The sequence below is a fragment of the Gadus chalcogrammus genome, chromosome 16 (assembly GCF_026213295.1).
Source record: "Gadus chalcogrammus isolate NIFS_2021 chromosome 16, NIFS_Gcha_1.0, whole genome shotgun sequence".
Lineage (NCBI taxonomy): Eukaryota > Metazoa > Chordata > Actinopteri > Gadiformes > Gadidae > Gadus > Gadus chalcogrammus.
The window spans coordinates 20,430,414-20,442,802 of NC_079427.1; the positions used below are offsets into that span (position 1 = coordinate 20,430,414).

Below are 12,389 nucleotides of genomic sequence, written 5' to 3' on the forward strand. Positions count from 1 at the left end.
TTGTGAGCCTATTCTTTTTGCAAATGCCCGTTACCTTTACTTATTTCAACAACCGAAATGACCTCTGCCCACCCCACCCCAACTCACTCTTCCCTTATTTAATACTTTCTGCGAAAAAGCAACATTAATTATAAACGCATGATATGCGATTTTTAATGGCTTTGGCTGCAGATATTCTGTTTCACAATTGGGTGTTATTTTCATCGTGACCATGTTACTTTCTCCATACATTATAGGACATGACTATATACTAGTCGGCGTGTCCACCCAGATCTGTGCTGGATAGATGAGCAACGTTTGCTTCAGTCCACTGGGTAGGCTGGTAGGCTGATCTATCCAGCACAGATCTGGGTGGACACGCCCACTAGTGATGTCATATGGGGCAGATTTTTGAAAGCGCTTGTAAGGCTATTCACAATCACACCTGGTGGTATAATATGTGCCCTTTAAAAACGTTAAATTGGCTGCAAGAAAATAATTATTTGCCAGAGTCACGTTTTCTCTGGCCTCAAACAAATTATGGCAAGAGAGAAATCCTAAATAAATGTAAAGCATGTAATGATTTTTACTGTTCATGTAACAATACAAAACCTGGCTCGAATGTACGTCTTAATTACTACAATAAAAACGTAATAGTCTTGGTATTTAGTTGAACTACAAATTAGAGCTGGAACTGGTACTATTAAGGGTTATCAGTCACACAATCCGGGACACACTTTGTCCTCATGCTTATCTTCCTGTATCGTGTTTGTCACCATCTACCGCCCCCTAGCGATCTTACTACTATAATAGCAGGCCTGTCGCACCAGTTACACAAGTTACTAATGCGCTCAGAATTGTTTACATTATCGACTGGGGTTTCCACATTATTGTTATGGGTTTAATTACAACTAGAGGTTGAGCGCGTGCAACGTGCGCACGAAAACTCTAGTCTGATATAAATCTCTGAATTTATACCTGGTTAAAACCAGATGTATTTCTTCCATTAAGCGAAGCTACTCAACCCAACTATGTTAGCTCACAATTATCTTGAAAACCAAAGAACAGTGGTTGAGGGGGCCTAATATCTATCTAACTGTAAGATCAAACTTAAACCGATAATAAATATACATTCACATGGTTCGAGGTGCTTGCTTTCGTCATACTTGAAAAAACAAAACACTTCAGATTCTTTCGTTTTGGCTAGTGTAGGGTACCACCCACCTGAACCGTACTAAATTTCTATTTATTCTCGCCCTATAGGTGCTAGGGTAAGGGGGTGTCCTAGATATGACCTGTAAAGCCCCTTGGGGCTGTAACTTTGATTAAGTGCTATATGAATACAATTGCCTATAATTGAATAAAAATAGCTGTGGATAAATGGAGTGAGGCCTAGAAGGTATATGAGCACATGCTCTTCTGAAAGTGTCTGCCTGAAGGCTTCGGGTGACAAATAGTAACAGCTTCTGGCGTTATACTTACATTACTCTAGGTGGCAGTATTATTCAACGTACGTACAAACCCCTTTTTAAGCAATTAAATGCGCGCACTGACACACACACTGACACATGCAGACACACACGAACGCATTCACACCAGAGAAATGTTGTTTTAAAGTAAAAACCAAAAAGGTTTATTTATTTCTTCTGATACAAAAGTGTATTTTAAATAACAAACAATTTCCAAATAAAGCCATTTGCCTTTTTTTTTTACAAAGATAAATAAGCATTTCTTCTTATAATACATCTATGACATCATGATGTCGCTGAGATACCCTTACAGAGCGTATCATGATGACCAATGAAAAGCACTTCATACAAACCAAAGGTTATCGTGTGATTACAAGCAGGCAGAGATGAGCATTATGACGTATCAAGAAGAGAAACAGCACTGATTTGGCAGATGGATGGCTGGGATCGGATGTTATTTAGTTCTGGGTTCAAAGAATTATGCTTTGTGAATGTCTTTTGATGCGCCAAGATCCTGGTCCATTCATGATTGGAAAGGTTTTGTAAAGAAATGGGATTTTAAAGAGAATTTTGATCATTTAATGATTATTTAACCTTAAAAACCAACCCCTCTCTTTACTATGTTTGGGACATGCAGCCTTCTGTGGCCATTGTCATAAAAACAATGGGGGAAAAAAAAAGTACCATCAAAGACAAATGGACATATATATAAAGTAGAAAGAGCTTTGCAGAATAGATTGTCTCGCAAAATAGAGTCAGAATCGTTTTTTTGTCACCTAGCAACATGTCGCCTGCAGACTAAACAATGTATGCCCCGTGAGAGATGACATCTGAGATTGAACACAGGAGCAAGGACTGTGGAAAACTATCATGACATGGACCTATAGCCGCAATGTTCTGCTCATGGTAAAATGACGGCATCGCTGATCGTGACGTAGGAGAAAAAAGTAAATCGTGACTACTGTCAACATGGCACGGGTAGAAAGGTAAACATAGAAATAATAGAATTGCAGCCCCTGCCAGCAAATCACACAAGAGATTAAGACCAACAGCAGTTAATAAATAGATTTGGACAGAAGGAAAGCTAGGCTGGCAAGTGGGCGGACAGGCAGAAAGAAAGGCAGATAGACTAAGAAGAAAACTCTTGTTCCAAGACGGAGTCCAATATGTTGTGCCATTAACTGTCAGCCTCTTGTGACTAATGATCAAAATTATTATGCATCCTCGGTAACGTGGGTGTTACGAGTTGGCAAGTGAAACCTAAATTTGGCAAACAAATAATGTCATGAAGTCAGCAAAGTAAACAGACTTGTTAGATGAGAGGTTCTGAGGTTTCCCTGCTATCCTAAAATGTAAAGCGTTTAAAAATATAACTTTTCTATTTTGTCAAAAAGCAACCCACTGAGTTTATGGTTTGTATTTGCGGGTGTGGGGAGTGGTGATTAATTAGTACCTAAGCAGTGTGATTTTGGACTCATTCCTGGGAGATGATTGTCTTATTGCCCTCGGACCTGGTGTTAGGTGATGAGGAAATCATTTCATACACTCTATGATGTTCAACCAGGCCCAGTTGGGGTCCCGGTCAGTTCACTGCTGCTCAATGCTGTGAGCTCGCGGCGGCCGTGAGCTTCCTCATGTGGCGTTGGACTGCATCAAAATGTACGTAAAAGAAAGTAATAAAAAGGGCCCGGATCACTGATCGGTGGCGTTTGTTTTTCCTTGAAAAAAATAAAAAACATGTAAAATGAACTATTTCCGACTGGAAACATGCAAGTATGCAATGCAATGCAGAATGTGTGGTTTGTTGGTCATCCACGTTAGGGCATGGCCATTCAAACGGACTACCTGTGGCTCTCCTACAGTACACTGTGGTAATTGCTTATTGTGCTGGTTATCAGTATCAGGTGACCCGGTGACACCTGGTAAGGCACTCAAATGACCGAACCCACACCACATGACTAAGTGATGCATTAGCATAATGGCTATGGACTGGCTTTTCACATTCTTTCCCTGGTCTGTCTCCACATTGTTTTTTGAGTTGTTTTAGGATTTTGGACATCATAAAACGGCATGGAAGAATAGAAGGTGATCTGGGTATACATGTTTTTATATATTACTTGAGGGAACCTCGGTCTGAGATCAGTTTGATTCCATCCGACCGTCTTCCCCCCTCGTTGCCCTCTCATTCATTGTTTTGCTTGCTTCTCCATCTCTGAGCGTTTCACGTCTGTCAGAGGTAGAGAGGCTAGTGGTGCTACTTTATAGACGAACCAGTCCGTTCCTTTATGTTCTTTTTCCTTTTGGTCGCCTTCATAAATCGCTTTCAAGCTCTGCCTTCAACCGGCCCGGGGCTGAACGTCCACACCCCCACGACGTTATTCAGTGTAGACCGAGAGGCGAGGTGTGCTTTGGCTTCAAGGGAGCCCCCGGAGCCAGTAAAGTATACGCATAAGCTCTTAGAGAGCTGACATCTTGATGAAGAACCCCCCCCCCCCACCTCAAGTCATATAGTGCATCGTCTTCAGCTTCCCTGATCATCCTCTGCTCCCGTGTCTCTCTGTGTGTACTAGTCTCTCTCGTGGCGGAGACACAGAGACGGTCGGGCTGCAGGGCGTGGGGGGCATTTTTCCATGCCCACGTTGCGGTCCTTTTGCAGCCATTTTCCCATCGCCCTCCCCGTCCTCTGTGTCTCTTCTTACGTCTCCCCATCCTAAACTTCGACCTCCCTCGCTCTCCTCCCCCGGAGCCGTCCTCACACCACCGTCTCGTTGCCCTTGCCCGGTTTGATCCAGCCCTCGGGCCCGGCCCCGGGGACCCTCTTGCCGGCGCGGGCCGCCCCCCGGCCGTCCCTCAGCAGGCGGGCCGTGCAGCGCTGCCAGGTGTGCAGGGTCTTGGCCGACCAGATCCACATGCCGGAGGTGATGCCCACCAGCAGGGACATGAAGATGCGCAGCATCTCCGAGGCCACGTAGGAGTCGCGCGCGGCCGAGCCGAACTCCCCCCAGTGGGAGAGCTGGTAGAGGTAGCAGCCGATGACCACGGAGGCCGGCACCGTGTAGAGCACCGAGAACACGCCGATCTTCACCATCAGACGCTCCAGCTTGTCCGTCTTGGCGCCGTCCTTCTGCAGGTTGGAGCGGATCTTGAACAGTGCCACCAGGCCGGCGCAGATGAACAGGGTGCCTGAGGGTGGAGAGAAAAACGTGGATTAGGTCGAGGTCCAACATCTGCAGTCTTACTTGTGGGCGTCAGACAGATGTCTCTGAACAAGGTAGAAATCGGTGCAGACCTTTAACTAGTCCTCTTTCTCTTCAGAGATGATTATATACTCAGATTTCTACACATAACAAGGCATCAAAACATCCCGCTCCTGTCCTGCCATGCAGGTTCAGCCTTTTTAGTTAAACGTTGTCACCACCGCCTCCATATTGGCTTAACAGTGGAACCCCAATGCCCTCCCACTCCCTGCTTTTACGTTTTCTACAGAAAGCGAGCCGAAATGCTACACTCTCAAAGTCCCCTCAGCCAAGCCTGGAGGTCAAACGCAGCTAACCATTCCCCCGATGAACCCCCACCTCCCCCCTGGTGCAGGAGGCGGGATGAAGACGAGCTGTACCTATGAGGAGGTAGGTGGCCAGCGGCGCCACCACGAAGCCCGTGAGCGCCTCCTGCTGCAGGTTGCCCACGTAGCACAGCCCCGTCAGGTCGTCGGCGTCCACCAGCCGCATGATGAGGATGACGATGGTCTTGACTGCGGGGATGGCCCAGGCGGCGATGTGGAAGTAGGAGCTGTGCATCTCGATGGCCTCGTGGCCCCACTTGAGGCCGGCCGCCAGGAACCAGGTCAGGGTCAGGATCACCCACCTGCACCCAGAGGGAGATGTTAGTATAGGAACAGGCTCTTCTGCATTCCTGTCTTATCAAATTAAGGGAAATCCAAGGCTTCCCCTGTGCTTAAACAAACGGTTACCTCGCCCCGTTTCTTTAAGTGTGTTAGTGTGTGTGTATGTGTGTGTGTGTCTGCGTAAGTGTGTAGTTATATGTGTGCCTGTGTCGGCTTTAGTGTGTATGTCCATTAATGTGTGACTGTGTGTTGGGGTATGTGTGCGTGTACACAATATAGATGTGTACGTATGTCTGTTTCTGCAGAAGTATGAATGCCCGTTAAGTGTATATGTGCGTATGTGTATGCGCTTGTGCACGTATGTGTGTGTGCGTGTACCCACCAGAGGGATGAAGCCATGCCAAAGAAGTAGAGCAGGAGGAAGACTATAGCGCAGCCGGTGCTCTTTAACCCCTCCTGGACCAGCACGGGCACCGCCGCTTCCTCCAGGTCACAGGACACCCGCTCCCGGCCCAGAGTCAGCCGCACCTACAGGAAGGGAGAGAGAGAGAGAGAGAAGGAAACCAGGGTCACAACTCAACTCAACACAACACATCCAACTCAACCTCTCCCATGGATCAGAACGGATAAAGAAATGAACAGATAAGAATCTCCACCCTACGTTGCTTCAGCGTATCCAATCAACAAACGACACTGGCAGCTAGTCCGCGTCCTTCCTCCTCCACCATCGCAGATCAGATGTGTTGACAGATCATCAACACATCCACATCCACGAGCGTGGCCCGATAACATCCCCGTGGAGGACCTTTCACCCCACTGAGCGGGCGGTTCACTCACCAGGTAGGCCACGCTGTACAGGTTGCAGCACATGGAGAGGAAGATGATGGGTCTCTCGGGGTAGGAGAAGCGCTGCGAGTCCAACAGGAAGGTGAGCACGGTGAGCGTGGTGGACAGAAAGCACATGACTGCCCAGGCCGCCATCCAGGCGTCGGTGAACACCTTGGCGCCGCGGCGGTACAGGCCGCTGTCGTAGCCGCACTGTAGAGCACAGCTGTGGCTGCGACGGACCCAGGCGTACTGGTCCGGGGCGGTGCCCAGGGCCTGGCACTCCTCCTCCTGGGGCGCCAGGGGCCGGGCCGGGTGGTGCACGTCCTCGTCCCCGGGGCCCTCCATGCACATGTGGTTGTGGTCGTTCTGTGGCGGGAACAGGCTGCAGTTCAGCACCTGGATGGGGGAGGGGGGGGATTAGTGTTGTTGTTATGGGGACAACATAGAAGCACGGCAGGGAAGGGGAGGGGAGGGGTGATCCCAGGCCAAAGGTTTAGGATTCCAACCCCCGAGGTCCGGAAGGTCTAACGAGCCGAGGCCTAACCCCTGTCCCTGCTCGGGAGTTACATCGTATCCCGAATTCACTGCAAGGCTCGAGGTAACCTCGTCTCTGAACGTTTGCGTAGAACCCTGGCGGCGTAGTGACCGGAATGGTTCACATACTTGCCGTTGTGCTTTGCGTGTTGCTGGAGGATTCCACTTGAGGGCACGTCAGAGAACCCGCATTTGTATGATGTAAACAATAACCCGGGCACTGGCGTAATAGCCTCGGACTTGTTTACATTTATTTTTGCAGGTTTCCACGGCGACTCCTCAAACGGTACTAATCTGTCACCAGTTCTTTTGACCGGTGTGATCGTCACTATGCAGCGGCAATGACGCAGCAAGACAAGCTCAAAGGGTTTGCAGAAACGGTCCATTAGCTGTTCTGCAGAACTCTACGTCATGGTTGTCACTGATGAGGTGCCCACTGACCCCTGACCCTGTCACGTCTCCATACCGCCCCTGCCCCTGTCTATGGGTGAATCTTATCTCGCGTTAATTCCTGAGGAGATTCACAACCAACATTCCAAAAGGACCAAAATATATGCGAGGCAGACACCCTGACCATGCAGAAGCATAGTTCAAAGCTAGTAAATCTCAGGCCTCCTTTTCTTCGGATAAAAGGGGCTGCTGAGTGACATCATAAAACTAATGACTGCGCAGACAGACCCATATTTATGACTTCTTAGCTGGGGTTTCTTAACTCATATCTTGATGTTTACACAGCCCTCTGTGTGGTGTTTGTTTAAGGCTTTTACGGGTTGGCAAGGTGAGAGTGTAGTGATTGTGGTTTGGTATGATCTTACCTCAGGCCAGATGAAGCCGAACTCGTTCAGCACGGGGAGGCACTTGCGCTTGACGGACAGACACATGCTACCGCACGGACCAATGGGGATGGGCACCTTGTCCGTGCACATGGGGACGTACACTGAGCACAGGAAGAACTAGAGGGAAAAGAAGGACATTTTGTTGTTACACATTTCCATATTTCTGCTTTATTTATTTTTCCGCTTTAAATTACACTATCCCGAGGAGGGAATGAATTATCACTTTTTTAATATACAGAGTCTCTCATTGGCTTAACTGAAACAACAAAACTAAAACCATCTTCATCCTCTTCGCAGTTTATGAAGAGGCACTCCAGAGCTTGATGAGGTGAAAATCTCAAAGATCTCCAAAGAAATGCATTTAGGTCAGTTAAGTCTGTTTCTGAAGTTTTAGAACAGTAATATGAACGTTACAAACTTAGTTTTGGTACTGGCGACAATCCCGCCACGCATTAAAATCCCAAGCGGCTGACAGTGAGTGATTTGTTCACCCAGCAGTGGTTGTTCTGCAAGAGAGGATGTGGCAGAGACCTCCACCCATTCTAAAGAACCATGTCCAAAGCTAAAAACAACTGTCAGCACTACTGACAGAAATGGGTTTCTTTCATCCTAAAATCAAAAAAACATCAGACCTGATATTCTTTATGCATAATTTGTTGAAATAATGTAAATATTGTTCCTCTAAACTGAAAGTTTCTACTCGCATTTCTATTCAGCACTAAATTTAAAGGTTTTGGGAGTTTTGTAGAAGTAGTAACCGGGTCCAATGATAGAACACAGAGTCTTTCACAGTGAAGGATAAACCCCAACAGAAAACGGTACCGGAGGTTTGAGGACAGACCGGGAAGAGGCCCGTAAGGCTATGCAAACGACCACCCTAGAGTTCAGCGTTGTAAACTCCTGCGTCACCACACAGGCCCGCACAGTGAGAAATTGGATTTTGAATGCAGTCACAAGTTGAGGCAATCAGGACATATGACTATTTGATAGTCATCATCATCCCATCGTGTGACTGTGTTCATCTCCCGGTCACCCGCCACATTCATCTCTCTTTTTTAATCTCTGTAACCACTTCAGCATTTTATGTAATTCATTCGTTCCAGTGGGGGGGTTCAGTTAAGGTCCAGCTTTCTAATTTCCGAACCAGAGCACTTCTGAACATTCTCCTGACACAACCCCGACCAATCAGCGCCGTCCGCCGGGTACGACCAGGAAGTGGTGTTATCTGCGAGCAGGGGGAAATGGCTCTGCTCATAATGAAGCAGGGATCTGATCCCTGATCAGTATCTAGATTGTGGTGCGGCTGTGCTCTCCTGCAGCTGATGCTGATCTCAAGCAGCGTAACATTTCCCGTTGAATGTAGTCTGGAGTCATGTACCCTGTCCCGACTCTAAACCTGGTCATTTATAAAGGGTCCAACTGTGTTCGTTTCCCATCGTCGCTCCCTCTAGTCAAGAGCACACTTAATTGCAATTGGGTAAACAGAAAACGACCCATTTTCTGTGCAACACAATATAAAAAAAACTTGACTTTGCATCTGTATGCATTTCATTAACATAAATGAGCATCACATGTCTACTGTATGTTTGTGTGTATCTGTACTGTATGTGTGCATATCTGCACTGTGCGTGTGTGTGTGGGTTACGAGCATAGGGCACATATGAGGAGAGTGAAAGATGGCGGGCGTCACAGTGTCATTTACTTTCCCACAGTCTGTGTTGGGCCGGTGACAGGGGGCAGGCCTGGGTGCCCCCCCACCCCCCTGACAGTTTGAAACCCGAGTGGAGCAGCCACTAAAAGCTGCTTGGGTTACCGGCCAGGAAGCCTCCCATTAGGGCCCATGTAAGTCGATATGGTTTCCCTTTTCTCTCTCTTTGTGTGTGTGTGTGTGTGTGTGTGTGTGTGTGTGTGTGTGTGTGTGTGTGTGTGTGTGTGTGTGTGTGTGTGTGTGTGTGTGTGTGTGTGTGTGTGTGTGTGTGTGTGTGTGTGTGTGTGCGCACACACATGTGTGGCACCACTGAGCTAGTCTGATGGAGGTTACTTTCAACAGACCTTTACAGGTTGGCTCTCCAACACAGCTCTGGTTTTATTCACGTTTTTATTTTTCACAATCAAACACGAAATGTCAATCAACATGTTGCACTCCTCTGGTCTGTAGACAACAAAACACACAGAATCAGCTTTGGTTCGAGTGTCTCTGAGCAATCAGACTTTACATTTAAGGGGGCAATTTCTTTAAAATAAAAGAAGGAATTTTAGTAGGGGGTGACGTTGATGGCTAGAGATGTTTTTGGGAGGGTCAACCCTAATGTATTGACTGAGGTAAAATAATTTGTGTAATAATAAATCAATATAATACAAATGATTTTACCTCAGTCAATACATTTTTAGTTAGTTCGACTTTAAGTTATTAGACTATTAAGACAAGACGTAGTATGTAATATAAAGTGAAGAGGCTAGATGAAGCAAGCAACTTAACATTATAAAAACTATTCAGAGATGAACCTCAAGAACTTTAATTATTCAAATCATGAGAGTCAAATAAGATCTCAGACGAGCGGGGGAATCCGTCTCCTCGTGCTTAGTGCATGAGATGAACAAGCAGCATTTGTTTAAGGACACTGAGGGAACTATTGTTGATTGAACATGGTAGTATAGTAGCCTGACTTCACTGTTGCTGTGTTTGGTAGAAACAAAGAATCAGGCCAGATTATAAAAAGAAACAGCCAATAAAACACACAGTGACCATTACACAACTCAACTGCGAGGCGACATATCCATCTTTCTGAATGCGATCAATCTTAACTCTGCCTATTGCTATTGGCAGCAGTAAGTCACACTGCTTTGGAAAGTAGTTAACGAACTGTAACGGTGCTGTCATGTGCTCTGTTAACCCCCACCCCCCCCCCCCCACACACACACGCACATATTTAAACACGCACGCACGCGCGCGGCAACCAAGTGCAGGCGCGCGTGAATGATGGGGGGGACAAGTCCCTGAGTTGAAGTTATAAATAATGTTATCCTAGTTAACTCATTTAGAATAGACATGAAGTTGATATAAGGTCAGGCGTTGTGGCTGGCTGTTTGTTATGATCTACAGTTCTGCAGACTCGGAATACGTTTGCATAGAGCCACTACACTGGATCTAACGTTACAACATCTCGAGAAAGTTTGAGTATAATAGCCTATGCATTTCAAATCCGATGTAAATATATCCACGTTGAGCCCACCTTGAGTTGATTAGAGCAGCCGTACTGGATGAGCGGCGTGAACGTCGTAAGCTGCAGCTCCGCGTCCGACTGCAGCACGTTGCCGACCAGATTGGGCATTTTGGTAACGTTGTAACCGAGACCCTGGCACATGGCGATCCGTATCGGGTCGCAGGTCATCTCCTCCACCTCGTCGCCGAACGCTACGGCACCCCGTGGACCCGGGAGTCCGCACAAGAGTAGCAGCAGGGTGAGCAAAAACACCTCCGGCGTCCCGGGACCCCTCGCAGCGGCTCCCCGAGCCGGTTGCATTGTTGTCCCCGTAAGTCCCCTCGGTCGGTGGGACCCGTGGAAACAAATACTCCCCGAAACAAATCGGGAGCTATTTTCAACCTTGGATCTGCCTGTGTGTCCAGCTATAAGGGTCCTCCTGGTAGTCTCGCCGCCCGCAGCCCGGCCACTATGGGGAGAGTACGGTCCGATGCGGTGCACCACCTCACTTTGAAACGCAGCCGTAGTGTATTGAGGACTTTCCCACTCCCGGACATCCAGTGGATAGCGGAACCCCGAATCCTCAAAGAAACCCGCGCACACTAATAACTAACAATAACCGGATAATAAACGAGCCGTCTGTTTGTCACGGCGACATCTGATAATCCCTTCGCTTTCACTCGTCAGTGATGTTTTCCCATTTCAATTCCGTCAGAAAGTTGCGTTTTTGGGGGGCACGCGTCGCTCAGTATGAGCGTTGTTTAGGGGCTCCAGCTAGAACTGCTCGCGCGCCTTGAGCACTCAGCTATTGGTGTGTCCAACTTGTTTAGGAATGACTGCTCCGCTCCCCCAGTAGGAGTTTGACCAATCCATGGCCTGGAGTTGAGTTCCCTGACCAATCCCTGGCAGGGATAGGCCCGAAGGGGGCGGGGTCCATCCGCTGCTTTCCAGTCATTCCAAGCACCTCGCTCTGCATACTCCTTTCTCCTTGCATCTCACCGTCCGATTATTTATCCTGTGACCACTCACTTCTTCTTAAACTTTGACTTTATCGTTGAAATATATTCTCCATTTAACATGATATTTAATTTGGGCTAAATCTTTTGAAATTCGTCGTCCTTGGAAATTAAAATATGTAATATAAAAAATATGTATGTAATATTTTCTTTTGTGTGTGGCCCATCTCAAGACAATATCCACAACTATACAGAAGTGTTTTTTTCATTTTGCATAACATTCTCAGACCCTTGTTTTGGAAGAGCAGGGCATTTTTTTTGCAAGAGTGTGAACCCCCATTATCTATGCACATGAATATGAGATAGTTGGTGTTTGTTTTATTTGAAACCCTAAGGGCCTTTAAATGTGCCGGGCCCATGTCACCGCAGGTTCCATCGCCCTCCGCCAAGAGGCCCATTGAGCGCTGAGTGCTGCTGACATTGTAATTGAAAGTAGGGGCTGCAGCATTGGAAATCTGTTTTGCATTGCAATGAATGCACACGCTGCTGGACAGGTTTTGTTGGGTCGGGGGACACTGCCGCAGAAGAGCTCTCGTTTTAAAGCATGAAACCAACAGTGAAGACTTCTGTGTTGGCTTTTCTGGGCCGTAGACAGAGGCAGAATGAGGCGGAGGGGTTTATAGGACGGAGACAGAGGCAGAATGAGTCGGAGGGGTTTATAGGACGGAGAGGGGAGGAAT

The 12,389-nt window shown here is 47.4% G+C and overlaps 1 protein-coding gene across 1 annotated transcript; it reads right to left on the reverse strand.

Annotated features, from left to right (window-relative positions):
- Nucleotides 1-811: 811 nt before the first annotated feature.
- Nucleotides 812-11,521, reverse strand: fzd4 (frizzled class receptor 4). The gene is made up of 6 exons (XM_056611508.1): nt 10,724-11,521; nt 7,470-7,607; nt 6,130-6,516; nt 5,675-5,820; nt 5,065-5,312; nt 812-4,631 (listed from the first exon to the last, which is right to left on the reverse strand). Exons 1-6 carry the CDS (start codon nt 11,012-11,014, stop codon nt 4,201-4,203), a joined length of 1,641 nt encoding a protein of 546 aa, XP_056467483.1. The 5' UTR covers nt 11,015-11,521; the 3' UTR covers nt 812-4,200.
- Nucleotides 11,522-12,389: the final 868 nt, after the last annotated feature.